The 19255-nt window shown below is 41.5% G+C and overlaps 1 protein-coding gene and 2 pseudogenes across 3 annotated transcripts in view; 1 reads left to right on the top strand and 2 right to left on the bottom strand.

Moving 5' to 3' along the window:
• PPP2R5E (protein phosphatase 2 regulatory subunit B'epsilon) overlaps window positions 1-8034 on the bottom strand; it is a 144447-nt gene extending 136413 nt beyond the window's left edge. For 2 of the 3 annotated variants that reach the window (XM_047736457.1, XM_047736454.1), the window contains exons 1-2: window positions 7901-8034; window positions 5526-5689 (exon numbers count right to left, since the gene is read on the bottom strand). In XM_047736457.1, the coding sequence (XP_047592413.1) occupies window positions 5526-5682 (157 nt within the window). In that variant the 5' untranslated portion in view covers window positions 5683-5689; window positions 7901-8034. The remainder of the gene's footprint in view (window positions 1-5525; window positions 5690-7900) is intronic. The other variant, XM_047736455.1, reaches the window with a different exon arrangement.
• Window positions 7635-8460, top strand: LOC125104127 (loricrin-like; annotated as a pseudogene).
• A 9031-nt stretch (window positions 8461-17491) lies between these two features.
• LOC125105187 (60S ribosomal protein L21-like) lies at window positions 17492-18237 on the bottom strand (annotated as a pseudogene).
• Window positions 18238-19255: the final 1018 nt, after the last annotated feature.

The following is a 19255-nucleotide window of genomic DNA, read 5'->3' on the forward strand; positions in this document are numbered from 1 at the left end:
ATGTGCATCTAATTTCAGGCTGCAAAATGCATTTCAAATTCAGTGAAAGGTTTAAGAATGTCTTCATCTTCTACAGAAGACTATTATCACTGATTGCTTCTGGGAAGGGCAAGTAGGAGAACCAAGTCAGGAAGAAGATTTTTCACTACACAGACTTTTGTATTTTTTGAGATCTGAACCATGTAACTACATTACCTATTCAAAAATAAATTTTAAAAAAACCAATACACTAAAAAATGTAGCAGGATACCAATGTATTTGGTGAGGATCTCCAAATAAAAGTGTTTAAAATAACTTGTCTATGAAATTCAATAGATTTGCAAACTGTTGCTCCCAATTTTTTGGTTGAAAAAGATTCATCCCTACAAAACATGGTCTTGTTTCATAGTTGAGAAATTTCCAATTTCAACTTTTTGCTGAAAAAATATAAAAAGTGAAATAATAATTCCACATTGTTCATATTTTAAATTCTAAAATCCCAGTCAAATAACTCTAGCTAGTATTTACTGAACATGGCATTGCCATATCTATTGACTATTATTATCATCCCCACTTGATAGTCAAGAAAACCAAGGCTTGGGACGCCTGGGTGGCTCAGTGTTAAGCCGCTGCCTTCGGCTCAAGTCATGATCCCAGGGTCCTGGGATCGAGTCCCGAGTCGGGCTCCTTGCTCAGCGGGGAGCCTGCCTCTCTCTCCGCCTCTGCCTGCCTCTCTGCCTGCTTGTGTGCTTTCTCTCTCTCTCTTTCTGACAAATAAATAAATAAAATCTTAAAAAAAAAAAAAAAAAGAAAAGAAAACCAAGGCTCTCAGGAGTTAACATACTTGCCCCATACAACACAACTAGTGAGTAAGGCAGGACTCTTCCAAGTAACAAGGCCCATGTGCTTTCCCCCAGGTCACACTGCACAGTACAAGGAAAACACTAAAATAAAGGACATTATTCCTTAAGAAACTAATGTCATTATAAATACACCTTAAGGCACTAAACCATTATAAAAATTGGGACTTACTTCTGCATATTCCTTCCTTACACACTACACAAAGGAGAAATGGATGAAAAAGAATGATCCCATCAACAAATCAGAAAAGCATCAACATTAGTTTTAAATTGGGATTTTTAAAAATCTCACAAACTGTCACCCTAAAAAATAAAAATGTAAGCTGAATCACAAGCCTAGAGATTTAAAAAAAAAAAAAAAAAAGGTTTTCATTGAAGAAGGAATTTAAAGAAACACAGTGTTACAGATCTAAAAGTTTTAACACCAAGGGGCAGAGTTTCTGCTGGAGAGTACCTCCAGTCATCAGTTTTTGGAATGTTTAATTATTGAATGTCTGAACTATTAGGAAAATGCCTTAAAAACATATAAAGAATTATGAGGCTAGAAATAATGACATACTCTCATTATAATCCCATCTTCAGAGAGGTGGTTCTTGTCAAAAATATTTCACTCAAATCTAAACTTGCATAAGCAATTAAGGTCAAAGAAAGAAGGAAACAGGTCATAGGGAGGATGGGGGTGGGGAGGGTTAATCACCTAACCTAGTAGTACTACTAATGCTACTACTACTTAGTATTACTATGATGATAATGATGATAAATATGTGTGTGTATATTTCCTAAGTGGTTTTTTTTTTTTTTTTTAAGATTTTATCTGTTTATTTGTCAAAGAGAGAACACACAAGCAAGGGGAGCGGCAGGCAGAGGGAGAAGCAGGCTCCCCACTGAGCAAGGCCCAATGTGGGACTCCATCCCAAGTCCCTGGGATCCTGACCCCAGCGGAAGGCAGATGCCTAACTGCTGAGCCACCCAGGCGCCCCTCCCTAAGTGTTTAGTTTAACTGTCCTTATAGAGATGGATAATTGTCAAAGCTTGCTTCGTGTCATGCCATGTAGGCACAAGGAAAACATATAAGTCTTTACATAAAGCACTCAAACTTTTACTAATTCCCCTTGAGTAAAAGTCCTTCAAGTTCAAAAACTTTAGGAGTCTCTGGAAACATTTTCAAAAGTATATAAAGATGGAGAAAATTCAAATGTTTCTATTTCATTATAAATTGCTGAGAAAAAGCCAGCTATGTTCACAGAACATGCTAGCATTGCTTTCTGTAGAAAGTAATATGGTTGATATAAATTACAAGACCCCACCTATCAGAAAAGAGCAAAAAAGATGAAACTTTTCCTTTAATTTTGCAAGTGAAGAAACTTTTAAAATGCCAAAGGCCGGGGCGCCTGGGTGGCTCAGGTAGTTGAGTGTCTGCCTTCAGCTCCCAGGATCAGGACCCACATTGGGCTCTCTTGCTCAGCAAGAAGTCTGCTTCTCTCTCTCACTCTCCCTCTGTACTCTCTCTCTCTCTCTCACATAAATAAATAAAGTCTTAAAAAATAATAATAATAAATAAAATGCTAATGGCCGTTATTACATATAAGCCAGTCAAATATTATGATGCATATAATAAACATTCTGATAAGGGATACATACAAAACAAGTGATCCTTAATGAATACCTAATGTTTCAATTTTCAAAAATTACATATTAAAAAGATGAGTTACAAAATAATACAATTTCTGTTTCAAACTCCCCTAAAATTAAAGATCTTAAGGACATGAATTTGACTAAATTCTTTAATGCAACCCACAAAATTCACCTGCCATTTATATCACACTGCCAAACAAAATTAATTCAAACCTTCCTATTTGGTCAAAGCAATATTACAGAAAATTACATCAGTTACTACCTTTGGCAAGCGCACATAATTTGTTCTGGTTTCTCCTAAGGAAATGGTAAAAAAATAAAATAAAGAAATTCCTCCTGTATTTTCTTTATATTCCATAAATTACTTCCTGAAGTGAGAAAACTGCATACAAATAAAATTCAATCCATTGTATGAAAAACAAATGTCATTTAACAAATATATTCTCTGTATGAATCAAGAGCAAGTAAACATTTCTAAAATCTACATCTGACAAATCTACATCTCTGTTATTCTACAGATAGGGAAATCGAATTTATGGAATGCTTTCCAAAATATTTTCCCAGAACACGCTTACTACACAGGAATCACTTTCAGTCTGTCTGGAATTAAGCTGTGGATGTATCTAGTACTACATGGTCCTGTTACGCTCCAATTCTCCCACGCTGGCAAAATACACAAGTTCACAAAAATGATATTCCTGGAGAGCAGGGTTCTTGGAAATTTTTCAGTATTACCAGACTTCACTTAAAAAAGGGGAAAAGGATATACAAATAGCCAGTAAGCACATGAAAAGATGTTCAACATCATTCATTAGTCATAAGGGAAATGCAAATCAAAACCACAATGAAATACCACTTCACACACACTATGATGGCTATTATGCAAAAAAAAAAAAAACAAGTGTTGGTGAGGAGGTAGAGAAATTGGAACCCTTGTGCATTGATGGTAAGAATGTAAAATGATACAGCTGCTGCGGAAAACAGTCCGGCAATTCCTTAAAAATTGAAATATATGATCTAGCAATTGCACTTCTGGGCATGTACCCAAAAGAAGTGAAAGCAGGGGCTCAAAGAGACACTTGTACACCCATGTTCACAGCAGCGTTCACAATAACCAAAAGGTGGAAATGGGTCCCCAAGTGTTCACTGACAGATGGATAAATAATATATGGTATATACACAAAGCAGAATATTATTCAGGTTTAAAAGGAAGGAAATTCTAACACATGCTACAACATGGATAAACCTTGAGGACATTATGCTAAGGGGAATAATCCAGTCACAAAAAGACCTAGAGAACAAATCCATAAAGACAGAAAGTGGAATGGTGGTTACTTACCAAAGGGCTAAGGGGAGGGGAGAATGGAGAGTTAGTGTTTAATGGATAGAGTTTCAGTTGGGGGGAGATGAAGAAGTTCTGGAGGTGGGTGGTGGTGACAGATGCCCAACAACGTCAGTGTCCCTAACGTCACACTTAATGCATACATAAAATAGTTAAAATGGTCAACTTTGTTAGGTATATTTTACCATGATTTTTTTAAAAAATGAGATATGGAACAACAAAATCTTATAATGTGCCAAATTCTTCTCACCCATGCCTTTTCACTACCCACAAAACCAACCAATGGTCAGTTCAGTTCGAATTTAAATGTTTGCCATGAGCCCCGAGAAATAAATATAACAATAAAGTTTAAAATTCTTTTTAAACCTAAAAAAGTTTAATCGTCTTCCTCAAAATAAAGTCCTTTGCCAAACAGACATGCTAATAGCTCTTATATGTCTAGTTCCGATTTAAAAAGTTACCAAGGAATCCATACGCCTCTCAACTTTGTATTTCAAGCTTTATCCTCAGAGTTTTTCCTTCATTTGTTTTCTGAAGCCTCACAAAGACTTTTTCATTTTTACCAGCAAAACCTTAAGCTAAAATTTTCTCCCCCACAAACTCATAAGGGCTCATCTCTACAAACTAGTACATGTATCATTTTTACAGTAATCAGAATTCATTTAGTTTCCATCAATTTCAAGTATATACCTCAGAATCTCATTTGTGACTCTAACTCCAAAAAAAAAAAAAAAAAAAGTTCACATGGGGAAAAATAGAAGCCTGAAATATCCTAGGCTAAATTTTGAGGATCTTTTCTAGTCAAACTCCAGTTCTTCTTACAATACCTTCTAATTTGACAAACTGTTTCAGAAGTAAATGTTCATTAATGAATCAGGTTTTCTGGTTTCCTCTGAGCTACAAAAGTGTACTGCTTTGTTCATGTTCCCTTTGTCCTCACTCTTAAGTGTTCAGCAGATAAAAATCTACTTTCAAAGGCAGATTCTAACAGTTTCCATGCTATAAATACTACATTCTGATATATTTCAACTGTGTCTGTTCATAAACATAAAGCAAACAAATGAAAATTAAAAGGAACAAGAAGTGTCCACATATACCCAAAGGCTGATAGGCCCAATTTAGAAAAAGCAAATCTCATATTAAAAACCTGTCCTTAATTCATTCCAAAGTAAAGACAAAAGTAGTATTAAACGAGTATGATCATGTTTTCTGTATGTATTATCTGAAAACGCAATTACGACCATTTTTTATTTTTAAAAATGAATTCTTTCAAACACTACTTTCTGTATGTAAGTTAATGGTATCATCTCCTCTCCTAAGTCTACTTCCTATGACTAAAATTGTACAATTTGTAGCTGTTATCACATATGTTGTATATATCTAAATGTCAAGGAAAAATGAAAAACACACACCCAGGCATCTTAAAGTTTCTCTGGCATTCAGTTTTTCTCTTTGTCAACGTGAGAGAGGGTCCTGATAACAGGTTTCTTTTCATTTGTCCACAGCTATTTATATTAAATTGAGCCCTTTAAAAAGCAAAGTGGGTCTATCTGCCCACATAGCAGTAACTTGAACAGGTCCGAAATCTCCCCTCCCTTCAATTTGCCACACAGAACTTTGACAAATATGGAATTCTGCAAAAAGAAGATTAAATACAGATATATAAAGATCAACTGGAAAGGAATTCATCACCTGGTCATGAGCCTTACCTTTTAGCAGCGGCAGAGGTGTTAACTCAATAGGCTTGCCTTGAGACCTAAACTGTGAGGAACTTTGCGACCTCTTCTGTCTGGCTTTTCTGACGGACTTCCGAGAAAATCCGTCTACTTTATCCACTGATGGAGGAGTAGATGGTGCTGAGGACATATCCCTACTGAAGAGAAAGAGGTATCATAAACATATTCCCAAGATGGAAGCATACGCGTGAATTACACAAATTCGAAAAGTCCCATAAACAATATGCATGAAAATTGGAATGTGTGATGAAGAAAGCAAATAAAATCAATTAAGAAAAGTCATACGTTCAATGGGGAAACATGAAAATTTGATGATAAACAGAAGGAATTTAAGTACCATATAAGCAATATTGCAGTTCTAATGCACGAGCTGATTAAACTTCTGATAAGCATTAAAGAAGTTCACTGACACTTGAAGAAGGCTTCTAAGTCATCTACTCATTTACTATCTGCACAGCTCTTCTCATCTTGAGATTCCTGAAGTAATTCTGGAGCTATTTTGCCACTGGAAAACTTCCATCGATACATTTTCCCAAGATATTTAATATTATAAATGGGCTCTGGAGTTAAAACTTTTATTGCACTTCAAGAATCTACACCATGTATCACAGCAAGGTGAAATTTACAAGTACTGAAACTATCTAGGCATGACTTTTAATGCAATGTGTTGTGTTAGCTATGATAAATTCTACCGCACCAGAAATGAGGACAGGTTAGATTACTTTAAACAGAACACATAAAAGGCATAATTAGAAGCATTTCAAAGAAGTCTTCTTTTTGAATGAAGCCATCTTAAGTTATTAAAGCTTAATAAACAAAATTCTGATGAAATTGTGCATCAAAGTTGAAAACATAAATTCACACCCTACTTTGACAACCAAGTTGAATTCCCTTTAAGTTCATCATCAGATATTAATTTTCATTCCATCAAGCTGATAGAACAGTTCTTTTAGATTTTTTTAACCTTCTCAAATTATTAAAATGAAGGCTAGTTCCTAAAAGTAACAAGACTTAAGCTCAATTTCATTCTCCAATTTAAACATATGCCATCATTTCCATGGCACTGAGGCTCCATGCAAGATTAATGGCAGACTTGAATAAAAATAATGCATATGGGGGAAATACCAAAATACAATTACTCACCTGTCATTCCAATACATAAGATAAGTGTTTTCTAACCTCTAAATTAAAAGATAAGGGAGTTTCTTCCTGAACATGCAAGAATAAAAAGTTATCTGGATTATCCGGATTCCGACAAAGTAAAAAAATAACAAAAATTTGTTAAACAAAACCCAGGATCTTGAGGTTTGGAATTTTGAAGTCTTGTTTGATTCTCTTTAAAAAAAAAAAAAAAAAAAAAAAAGTTTTTAGAAAGCCACCTAATTTAGCCTTAAATAAAATGTGACAGATTCAAAATGGAATTGCAAACTATGAATGACGATGATAGAGGTAAGATCAGTTAAAATTTTTCACAACGACTGCATCAGCAAGAAGCTCCACATCTCATCTGTATGTTGTAAATTTAGGGGCAGCCTTTCCAATGTGGTATGTGAATTATTTAGATTTCATTTAACCCAAACAACGCCAGATTTCGGTAAATCCTGTTCCTCCATCACTCTTTTTGTCTTTTCTTTATTCCTCATCTCCCATCTCTAAAGATGATTTATTGCTGGCATTTTTTTTAAAAAACGCATTTGCCCCTTCTGCCCGCGGCCCAGAATAAACGTCAAGGATCTCAACCCTAAAGCGCTGCAGAACTGAACTTGCAGTAGCAGTGGGTCCGTGCAAAGCCCGGAGAAACAGGTTTCGCCCTGGACCAGGACGCCAGAAGCTTTATCATCGTCTAAGCAGCGGGCACGGGGCATTTCCAAGGTTCAGGATAATCCAAGGGGGGTGCTGGGGTGGAGGAGAAAGACAGGGAAGGGGCTGATCTGTAGGGATGCTGACATACTCCCTTTGCTACCCACCCCACCCCGCCCCAAGCCCTGGAGAAGATAAGCTGTTACAGAATCCTCCTCACTACATCAATCCCCCCGCGCCGGCCTCCCCCCCCCCCCCCAGTGGATAAAGGGGGACAAGAATATGCCTCCAATGCCGGAAGGTGGCGGGGGGGAGGGGGGAGGCGGAGGGAGGAGAGGCAGAGTAAATGGGCGGCATCGTCAGAAGCCTTTGCAGGTAAATCAGACAAGTGGGACGGGCGCTCCCTCTCCCACACCCCACCCCACCCCACCGCACCCCTCGCCTGCCCGGGCCAGGCCTTCCCAAAGCCGGTGTTCTGCAGGTTCCTGAGGAAGACCTGGAAGAGGAAAGGAAGCGGGCGAGCCGAGGTGCTGGAGAGACGAAGTTACCTTGAAGCTTCTGGGGAAGAATCCGAAGATGATCTGTGGTTTCGAGGGGAGACCGGTGTGAGGACCGCAGCGGGGGCGGGTGGCGGGACCGGGACGTGCGGGGGGAGGTCCGGGCAGCGGCAGGAGCCCGGGGCGACGGCTGTCCGGCGCGGCGTCCCTCCGGTTCCGCGGCGGCGGCGCCTCTAGGCCTCACGGCCGGACCTGAACCTCAGCGCTCCCGCGGTGGCGACGGCGGCGGCAGCCTCACGATCCTCCCCCGCGGGCCCGTCCCATCAAATCGCCACCGACCCCGTTGCGGCTCCGCCGGTGGCTCCTCGCTCACATTCCCGGCGGGCGGCGCCTCTGCTCGTTGCCCCGGACCCGGCGGCGGCGGCGACGTGGGGAGGGGGGGAAGGGAGGGAGGAAGAGTGGATCCGCAGCGGCAGCAGGAGAAGGAAGGAGAAGGAGGAGGAGCCGCTGAAGCTGTAGCCGCCGCTGCCAGAGCCGCCCTTTGGTACCCGCGGTGGGTCCCCGTCAATGCCCCTTTCTCTCTCCTATTGTCAATATCACCGGGCGGCTGAGTCCATGGCACACGCGCAACCGAACCTTCTGGCCAGCAGCGCCCGCCTCCGGCGCCCACTCACTGGAGGCTTCAAACGGGAAGCGAGGCCTCATTGGCCCGCGCCCGCCTTCACTCCCATGCCAGCAGGTTCGTCTGAGAGCCGATCAGGGATTGGCGGCGGGGGGGCGGAGAAACAGGAGGGTGGGAAGAGACAAGGCCGAGGATTGGGCTGAGGCGAGAAGGACCCGGATGCAGCCGCGATCTCCGGCCGCGCTGCTGCAGCTTCCGCCAGGCGGGTGGGTAGGCTGTAGTACGGGAGCACTGCAGCCCCTAGGCCTTTGAGGAGCTCCTGAAACCCGGGAGGTGTGCGACTGATAGATCAATGGGATGGCTGGGTTTCCACGCAATGCGGCTTCTCTGGGCGGCGGTTGTCTTCAGCGAGAGGATTCCAAGGGCAAGGGTCGGCTAAGGGTGGGGGAGGCCCCTGGGCCTTGGATCCGCCCCCTTCAGCAGCTAGGCTGGCGGGTCTGGGCTTGAGGAGCCCCAACTCAGGACGGGTACCAGCGCTGAAATAAGCGCAGAAAGAAAGAAGATGTCCCGCCCGCGCCTGTGCACCACTGTGTCAATGGGCCCCTTGCAGCACGCCCTGAAAACCCCCCAGCAGTCGCTCTCCCCTGAACCTTGTGGGAGTCCTGGCACCGAAATCTGAACCTCTGGGCCTGGGCCAAGGGTTGTGTATCGCTTCGAATTCTAACTCACCTCGTCTCCGTTTCCCTAAACCTCTCTTCGAGTATCAGCTCCCTGAAGCTCCTGCAAGCCTTGATAGCGGCTAGCCCAGTGTATCTCATGCAGGGGGGATCGCTGTCCCTGTGCTCTGCAATCATTTATCCGGATCAGCTACGTGGGCCTTCCTGCTGCACAGAGCTCAAGGAAACCCAGCTCCAAACTGCACGAGCTTGTGAGATTTTAATTGGCAAACCGAATCCGAAAGAGTTTATGGAGAAAACTTCACTCAACTCTAGCTAGACAAGTAATAAAATACTTAGGGATGTGTTTACGTGCTTGGTGAGCCCAAACCCAAATGGTGCAATTCCAGATAATGTTATTGGGGCTCTTCGTTCCATTTGAATGCACGCCGGGCACATCTTTTTTGGGGGTTGGGAGGGGTGGGCTTGAGGCAGGAAGAAAAAATTCTTAATGTAACTACAAATGACAGATCACCAGTTGCTAAAAACTTGGAAGACGAAAAATATTTTCTAACATTTATAAACCCTGTTAATATTTTGATGTACTTCCCTCCAGTGTTTTTTTTCCTTTAATTTTGTATGTTTTGTTCTGTAGCCTAGTTTTTCCCCCTCAGCGTTTTATCATGTTTTCTATACAGTTAAGAAATAAGACTATGTACCATATGTACAAGTAACAACAACAGCAACAAAATGCATTTCTTGTTTGTTTTAACAGTGAGGTGTTGCAAATTTTTATTCACACTCCCGTAAATGGATCTTGAGTGAAAAATAAAATTGTGTGCCATGAAAGATTTTTTTTTTTTTAAATCCGTCTTGAACAAATGAGAAACAGGAAAAGATCGCTTTCTTAGGTAGAAGTGGTTTCCTCCTACTGAATGCAGATGATTGGCCACTGTATAGATAGTACCCATTTTTGCCCTGCAAAGTTCATCACTAGGCCTTATAAAAGTGGCCTTCCTTGCACTTTACACCATTCTCCTTCCTTGCATCTCGGTTTCATATGCCAGTCTCCGTGAAAAATTCAGGGTCCCAGCCATGCAGAACTTTTATGCTCAATCTCTGACTGAGGGAAATGCAGAATTAAAACCAAGGAAGATTTTAAAGCCAACTCCATTTCCCTTGGCAACAGTTGGACCGTCAAAGAGTAGTGCACGTTTGAAATGCTCACAGCTGTTGCTTAGAACATTTCACATTTTGCAGAGTGGGGATTTTGCTTGAAAATTATGGATCTCTATAAAGAATTCATTTCAAAACTCTTTCATTTTCTATAAAATGGCTGAGTAACTGAAATGAGCAGGTCTTTTAAAATGGGAACATCCTTGCCCATGTGAGAAATTGTTCCTTGGACAATATTTTCTAAAGGAGGTCCATGCAAGCCAGGGTTGTCTATGTTCCAGGAATAGTACAAGGCAATCCATTTGGAAAGCAGAAGAAGAAAATACGGAGACATCTGCTTATGCTTAATTCTAATTGAGAAGTAGTCATTTAGATCAATTAATATTTTATATACAGAATAAGTGACCCTGCGCTCAGTCCATGGAATCCTCTCTTGACCTAGAACAGCATAGGAGATGTCCTCAAGGAAAACTGGAAGTTACTCATTTCCAGGGGTGGGCAGTGGAAATCCCACCCAGTCAGTCCCGGTCAACAGGTAGTGACTAATTGCAACTTGCTAGGTTCAACTTAGTGGATTTACTGATGGTTTTACCCAGGCTTAATTTAACCTATAGAAAACAGACAAACACCTTTACCAAGGTCCTTTGCAAATAAACCACAGGAAAACAAACACTGCAGAACACTTCTAATACTAGATCTTTGACAGCCACATTTCAAAGTTAAAATAACAAATAAATCTAACCAAATTTCTAAAAAATATATATATCAAATTCATCAATGAGATTATTTGAATGAGGATTTATATCCACTGTCATTGACAATGCCTTTTACCATAAGCATATATTGTGACTGAATCATAAATGAAAGCTTGTACTTTATCAGCAAATATACTTATCTTTGGTTAGAAATTGCTTCCAAAAAATATACTGATGGGAATAAATGATCAAAAAAGTTTAGAGACTTGTTACTCTGGTTAATACAAAAAAAGAAATACCTTACAGTCATCTGGGAAGCCATTATCGAGTGACAAAACACTGTTCATTACTATCAGATGAAAGCGCTCACTTCCCAGATACCAAGGCTGAGCTTATCGTGGATCTACTGAGACTATCAAATGGTGGCTGACTGGTGAACTAAAGAAACGTCAGATAATAAGCAGAAACATCATCAAACCAATTCACAGCCACGAGAGGAGGAAAAGATCTGCACTGACAAGACATCACAGAGGTGGACGATCCCAATGTTGGTGTTGGGGAAATGGGGTTTGGGCTGACAGGGAAGAAAGATGAAAAAGCCTGAGGCAAGAGCTGCTCTCCGGAAAAAAACAAGAAAATTACACAGCTACTGTAGACACGGGACTGTGCTGTTATATTTCTCTGAGCCACATTTATCTACACTGGCAACACCCTGAGCAGTGACATTTTCCTGGGTCACAATTTAAGTTTTGTTTTATTTTTTTAGAGAGAGAGAGCATAAGCAGGAGAGGCAAAGGGAGAATGAGAGAAAATTTCAAGCAGACTCCACAGTGGGCAGAGAAGCCAATATGGGGCTCGATCCCACAACCCCAAGATCATGACTTAAACTGAAACCAACAGTCGGCACTTAAGCAACTGTGCCGCCTGGCACCCCACTTAGGTCGCACTGTAAATAGTACAGTCGCGTTTTCAGATGCGCTTCTGGGTAATAGGTTATTCATGGCTTTCCATGTGATTAATGTGTATAATCATCGCTTGAGATTGAAAACATTTAGGTACTCCAGTTTCCTATCTAGCAGTGAGAGACCCTAGGTCACTGACGGATCAAGACAATGGGGAAAGAGAAAGTCAGCTTCAAGTGCACTTTGGTTCGCACGGGATAAAACAAAATAACATACCACAAACAACAATTTTGCTTTTAAGACAGTTAAATTACACAATTAAATGAACTAAAGCTATAACTAATTATAAGCACAATGCTGATTACACAGACTCTGGAATCAGATTTACCTGATGTGGAATCCCAACTCACACAGTCAGGAGCTGGGGCAAATTATTCGCTTGTCACATTCTTGCTTTCCTGGCATGTAAAGGGACAGACTCATTCATACCTCCTAACTCCTGGGGCAGTCATCAGATTTTCATGAGGTTATGCATTTACTACATGATACATGTCTGCACGTGTTCACTGCTCAACAAACACTAGTTATGACCATAATCATCCACGTTGTTTGTATTTTAATAGTTGCTATCCATCTAGAAACTTCTAGAAAGTTTTTTTTCCCCTCGAAATTTTATTCTGGCGTGTCCCATTGTGACAGGAAGAAAACAAGAAGCAAGGAAACGAGGCATGCCTTTCAATCCACTTCCATGCTAAATTATAGACTGTGTGTGAAAGCATTCATTAGCAATAACAGGAATTTGCATCTTACAATATCCATATACTTTTTTTTTTTTAGACTTTATTTATTTATTTGACAGAGAGAGATCACAAGTAGGCAGAGAGGCAGGCACAGAGAGAGGGGGAAGCAGACTCCCTGCTGAGCAGAGAGCCCGATGTGGGGCTCGATCCCAGGACTCTGAGACCATGACCTGAGCTGAAGGCCGAGGCTTAATCCTCTGAGCCACCCAGGTGCCCCACAATATCCATATACTTCTAAAGGTGAAAAAAAGGTCATTTGACTTAACATCCTTTCAGAGCTTTATCTTCTTTTCTAATTGACATTCCTTTAAAAGAGGCCCAAACTATTTTTGCTCTAAACTTAGCTATTTCTCTTCCTCTCTGTAACCTGAAGAATGGCACTAGGAACAAGGTCCTGATTTCTGTCCTAGCCCTGCCCTTAGTAATAGCCTAGACTTGATGTGGTAGATATCTGCTTCCCGTCCACCACTGCCTTTCCTTGGAGGACCACACCACTTCCCTCCTGTGATCCTGGTGGACAGGTAATAACCACACTGCTAATGTTTTTCCTCCCTGCAGAGAGGTAAGTACAGGACCCAAGGAAATCAAATCCAAGATTTCCTCTCTGAATGTTGGGAGAGGGATACCTTTCTTCCTCTTGGAACAAACAACCGTGGAAAGGATGTAAATTAGAGCTACATGTCACCCTTATCCTCTTCTTCCTCCATCTTGGAGGAATCCAATACGGTAGAGGTAACTTTGGAAAATACCAGGTTTTAACAACACAATTGGAACTGCTGGATCCAGTTCTGTTTGAAGGTAGTTTCAATTATATGAGCCCGTAAATTCCCTTTTTTGTTTAAGCTACTTTGGAGTTGAGGTTCTATAACATATGCCCAAAAGAATCCTGGCTTTTAAGGCACAGGCAAGTCACTTAACCTCACCAAGACTCACCTTAGACCCTGGATCTGGGGTTTTCTAGGAGTTGCACTAAATGAAATATTTAGACGAAATCTGATCTTTTTTTTTTTAAGATTTTATTTATTATTTATTTGACAGAGAGAGATCACAAGTAGACAGAGAGGCAGGCAGAGAGAGAGAGGGAAGCAGGCTCCCTGTCGAGCAGGGAGCCCGATGCGGGACTCGATCCCAGGACCCCGAGATCATGACCTGAGCCGAAGGCATCGGCTTAACCCACTGAGCCACCCAGGCGCCCTAGATGAAATCTGATCTTAAGCATGAAAGGCAACCATTTAAAGTGACCCTGCCAAGAATTCTTTCTTAATGTAATTCCTCAAGTCTAATTTGTTTGTTGGCTTTTATTTTTAAGACTCGAAGCAGATATTCTTAAGAATTATACTTTAGGGATGCCTGGGTGTCTCAGTTGGTTAAGCGTCTGCCTTCAACCCAGGTCATGATCCCAAAGTCCTGGAATTGAGCCCTGCATCAGGCTCCTTGCTCAGCAGGCAGCCTGTTTCTCCCCCTGCCTGCTGCTTCTCCTGCTTGTGCTCTCTCTTCGACAGATAAATAAAATCTTAAAAAAAAAAAAAAGAATTATACTTTTAGAATTAAGTGCCCCTAAAATACACCTGCATGAGAAGAAACAGTACAGTGATCTACCAAACATGAAAATGAACTTTCTTATTAGCAAACTACTGCTTTTCAATAGTTTGTTTTACTGCATCCCTTAAAACAGCAAGGCCAGGGGCGCCTGGGTGGCTCAGTCATTAAGAGTCTGCCTTCGGCTCAGGTCATGATCCCAGGGTCCTGGGATAGAGTCCCACACCAGGCTCCCTGCTCTGCGGGAACCCTGCTTCTCCTCCACTCCCCCTGCTTGTGTTCCCTCTCTTGCTGTGTCTCTCTCTGTCAAATAAATAAATAAAATCTTAAAAAAAAAAAAAAAAGGACAAACACCAAGGCCAGATTTCAGGAAATGCAGCCTGAATGGTTGAATGTTGCATCTAGAGTTCCATTGCTCTATCGAAGAAAGAAAACATTATTTTAAAGGTATCAATAGAGTAAAGCCTATGAACATAGGGTAAATTTCTGCTAAAATGTTCTAAAAGGGCAAGACAACCAAAGAAGGTGAAAACTTAAATCTGAGCACACTGTTATTAAAACAAAATAAACCGGGGCGCCTGGGTGGCTCAGTGGGTTAAGCCGCTGCCTTCGGCTCAGGTCGTGATCTCAGAGTCCTGGGATCGAGCCCCGCATCGGGCTCTCTGCTCGGCAGGGAGCCTGCTTCCTCCTCTCTCTCTGCCTGCCTCTCTGCCTACTTGTGATCTCTCTGTCAAATAAATAAATAAAATCTTTAAAAAAAAATAAATAAACCAATAAGGACAACATATACAATCTTCTATGGTACTGGCAATAATAACAAGAAACATGTATAGCAATTTCAGTTCCCTTTCATATGCACTATTTAATTGGAACCTTAATGTTGTAGATACAGAGTATTTCTTTTTTAAGATTTATTTATTTATTTGAGAGAGAGAGAAAGAAAACCTGCAGGTGAGAGTGAGTCGGGGGGAGGGGCAGAGGGGGAGAGAGAGAATCTCCAGCTGACTCCCCACTGAGCCGCGAGCCCAATGCAAAGCTCAATCTCATAACCCCTAGATCATGACCTGAGCTGAAATTAAGAGTCAGACGCTCTGAGCCAACTGAGCCACACAGGTGCCCCTGTAGATACATAGTATTTCTAATTTATAAATAAAAAACATGAGGATCAGAGAAATTATTCAGTGTCATACAACTAGTAACTAGTAAAACCACAATTTGAACCCAGATCTTCCAAGGGCCAGGTTGTTGTTGTTGTTGTTTTAAGATTTTATTTATTTGGGGTGCCTGGGTGGCTCAGTGGGTTAAAGCCTCTGCCTTCGGCTCAAGTCATGATCCCAGGGTGCTGGGATCGAGCCCCACATCAGGCTCTCTGCTCAGCAGGGAGCCTGTTTCCTCCTCTCTCTCTCTGCCTGCCTCTCTGCCTACTTGTGATCTCTGTCTGTCAAATAAATAAGTAAAATCTTAAAAAAAAAAGATTTTAACTATTTATTTGAGAAAAAGAGAGGGAAAGAGAGAGAGAGAGAAAGCATGAGCAGGGCAGGGGGAGGGACAAGGGAGAGGAAAAAGCAGACTCCCTGTTGATCAGGGAGCCTAACAGGGGGCTTGATCCCAGGACCGTGAGATCATGACCTGAGCCAAAGGCAGATGCTTAAATGACTGAGTCACCCAGGCATCCCATAGACCAGACCTCCTTATGCTGAACCAAGTTGCTTCTGTCTTTAAATCTTTGCTTGCTAACAATATGTCCAAGTGATTGAGTATAAAGCTACTCTTTTTTTTTTTAATTTATTTATTTGACAGAGATCACAAGTAGGCGGAGAGGCAGGCAGAGAGAGAGGAGGAAGCAGGCTCCCAGCCAAGCAGAGAGCCCAATGTGGGGCTCGATCCCAGGACCCTGAGATCATGACCTGAGCCGAAGGCAGAGGCTTAACCCACTGAGCCACCCAGGCGCCCCTAAAGCTACTCTTTTCCCCATCACATAGAAGAGACTAATAAGATACAGAAGTTAAGTGTCTAATAGAAGGTCATAAAGAAAAGAAAGTAGAAATAATGGGCCAAGTCTTCCATCCTCATCAACACATTCTCCCGTTCATTAAACACTATGAGCCAGAAACTATGGCAGACATTCTGTATGTATTCTCCTCACAATAACCCATTGGTGTAGGAACTTTTGTCCCATTTTATAGATGCAAAAAGTAAGACACAGAAAGTTTAGTTTTTTTTCCAATATTATACATCTAGTAAGGGGCAGAATCTGTGCAGGAGTTAAGACTAGAAGGCACTGAAATTCTAAACTATCTTACTGCCTGTCCCACTGGAAATCTTCTACACAATCAGGTTTGTATATAGTGCTGTGTTAGCATATATATAAAACGTGAAGGCTTTCCACTCATTTCCCTTGGTATTTGTCTCTGCAAAATAACAAAGAACGCCCATCTGTCTTCGTGAGAAGCACACTTTGTTGGTAGAGTGAGGTTACCATATGGATTCAAGTCAACCTTTTCCAAAAGAGCTTTTTTTTTTTTTTTTTTTTTTAGAATTTAGATTTAAAGAGCTTTGAAAACAAGGATGATGGCCATAGTCACCTCAAGTATTTGAAACTGTTTTGTTTGATCATTCTTCTAAGTCAAGAAAGCTTATAGTCTCAGATTTGGAAGGTTAGTGACCCAGTTAACATACCAGTTGGCAACTAGAACAAAGTACTTATGAAAAAGTATTTTTGAAAAAAAGCATTGGGAGAGATTCAGTCAAAGTACAAAATTCTAGCTGTCTTGACCTTCCGAGGGAAAAAAGTTATAATTAACTAGAACTCATGGGTCCCACAGGCTGACTGTGGCAAATGCTCCACGTCAAGAAAAATCCTCATCACGATGGTCAAACATTTCAATAAGCCTTTCAAACACTTAATATAGGAGAACTTTCGTAACCAAAACTTTCATTATTTTATTTAATCATTCCCTCATGCATTCATTCCAAACATTTAAGTCCCTACCTACCCTGGGCCCTGGGGAAATTCAAATCTGAGAAAGACAGAAGTACTATCTCTCTGCTGTATTTATGAGATGTTATGATCAAGGGCTAATTGTTATGAAAGCCCAGAGCCCAGGGTAAAATCCTGTGACCAGGAGGGGAAAATGGAAAAAAAATCGGGAAAAAGAGGAGATGATATGTAAGCTGAACTTTGTGACACTCAGAACTCCCATTCACTCCTGGCTTGGTACCTGATTTGTGTTTGTTTGTCTCTTCAGGGTATTTTTTTTTTTTTAACAGTCTTGAGGTCTTTTATTTTCTTTACATTTATCATGCCATGAATTCACAGGGAATGGGTTCCAGCAGTTCAGGCTCATTTCCATTGGTTCTCACGAACTGTGTTTCTCCCGGTGGAGCAGGCCAGCGCTTCAGTTGTACCCAAGTACCTTTCTCTTTGGCGTCTTCTTTTTCTGGTCATTTTCCTTCACACGCTTCAGGAAGCTATCTCGGCTCTTTGAATGTTTAATATGCTCAACACGTACATTAATTCTCTTGGCAAGAACCTTGCCCTTAACTTGTTTGTTTACAACAATGCCAGCAGCATGCTGAGTAACATTGTAGACTCTTCCCGTTTTGCCATGGTAACATTTGTGGAGCATTCCTTTTGAACAGTGCCCATTCCCTTGATGTCCACAATCTCACCTTTCTTGTAGATTCGTATGTATGTGGACAAAGGAACAAGTCCATGTTTTCTAAAAGGCCTGGAGAACATATAATGGGTACCTCCCCTCTTTCCCTTTGTGTTGGTCATTTTGGACAGTTACTGGAAGATGGCGGTTCCGGCCGAAAGGAAGCCAGGGTATTCTTTATTATGGGCCAGGAATTATCCAAAGTGAGTCACATAGATTATTTTTATTTAATTAATAAGTGTTCAGCCAATTTAGATTCTTCCTTCCATCCCTTCTGACCTTCCCACCTCCAGGTCAGAGTCAGAAAGTAGGATATCCCTCTTCCTTCTCTAAGTCCTGGGATATTTGGGAACAGGCATGGTGTTCTCTCTCTCTCTCTCTCTTTTTTAAGATTTTGTTTGTTTATTTATTTATTTATTTATTTATTTGACAGAGAGCATGAGAGCAGGGAGGGTCAAATGGAGAAGCAGTAAGGAGCCTGATGTAGGATTCAATCCTAGGACTTCCTGATCATGACCTGAACCAAAGGCAGTCCCTTAACCAACTGAGCCACCCAGGCGCACCATGGTTCTCTCTTTAGAGTCAGAGCGCAGGAGACTTACCAGGCACTTATGGGACCTGGTGTAAGCAAAGTAGGGGAATTGTTAGAATGTTGGACAGGGCTGTGCTTCACCTCGGTAAGCAGGGACTTGCAGCAGACCAGCAAGACTCTGGGGTCTTTTTTGTTTCTGTCTCTTGTTGTAATTGTGCTCCAATTTTTTTGTCACACTAAAGAGGGGCTTTCTTTGAGGGCCAGGCCATGTGGTACAAAATGGCAGATCAAGCCCTCATGTTTGCATTGTCTTGATTCCAGAGAGCAGCCAGGAGTTCAGTTGGGATCCCTGGAAGGGGGTCTTGACCCAGCTCGGGTCAGGTACCTATGGTAGTCCAGGCAGCTGTGGTCAGGATATCAGTCATGTTGCACAAAATGAATGTTGGGGGCTCTTTGGTATTTCCAGGTGTGCTGGGGAAAAGAAAGTAGAGAATGACCCATTGCCCCAAAATAACACACAGTGATTGTCTATTTACAACACCTTAATTTTTCAAATTAAATTGTTAATAGTAGAATTAATGAACTGAGAATATGAACAATTTTACGTTTCTTTTTTAAAAGATTTTACTTATTTGAAAGAGGGACAGCAAGTGCGTGCATGCCAGAGTGAAGGAGGAACAGAGGGAGAAAACCTCAAGCAGACTTTGAGCTGAGTGCAAAGCCCCACACGGAGCTCAATCCCACAACCCTGAGATCATGACCTGGGTCAAAACCAAAGTGGGACGCTTAGCCAACTGAGCCACCCAGGCGCCCCAAATATTTTTA

The sequence above is a fragment of the Lutra lutra genome, chromosome 7 (genome assembly GCF_902655055.1).
Source record: "Lutra lutra chromosome 7, mLutLut1.2, whole genome shotgun sequence".
NCBI lineage: Eukaryota > Metazoa > Chordata > Mammalia > Carnivora > Mustelidae > Lutra > Lutra lutra.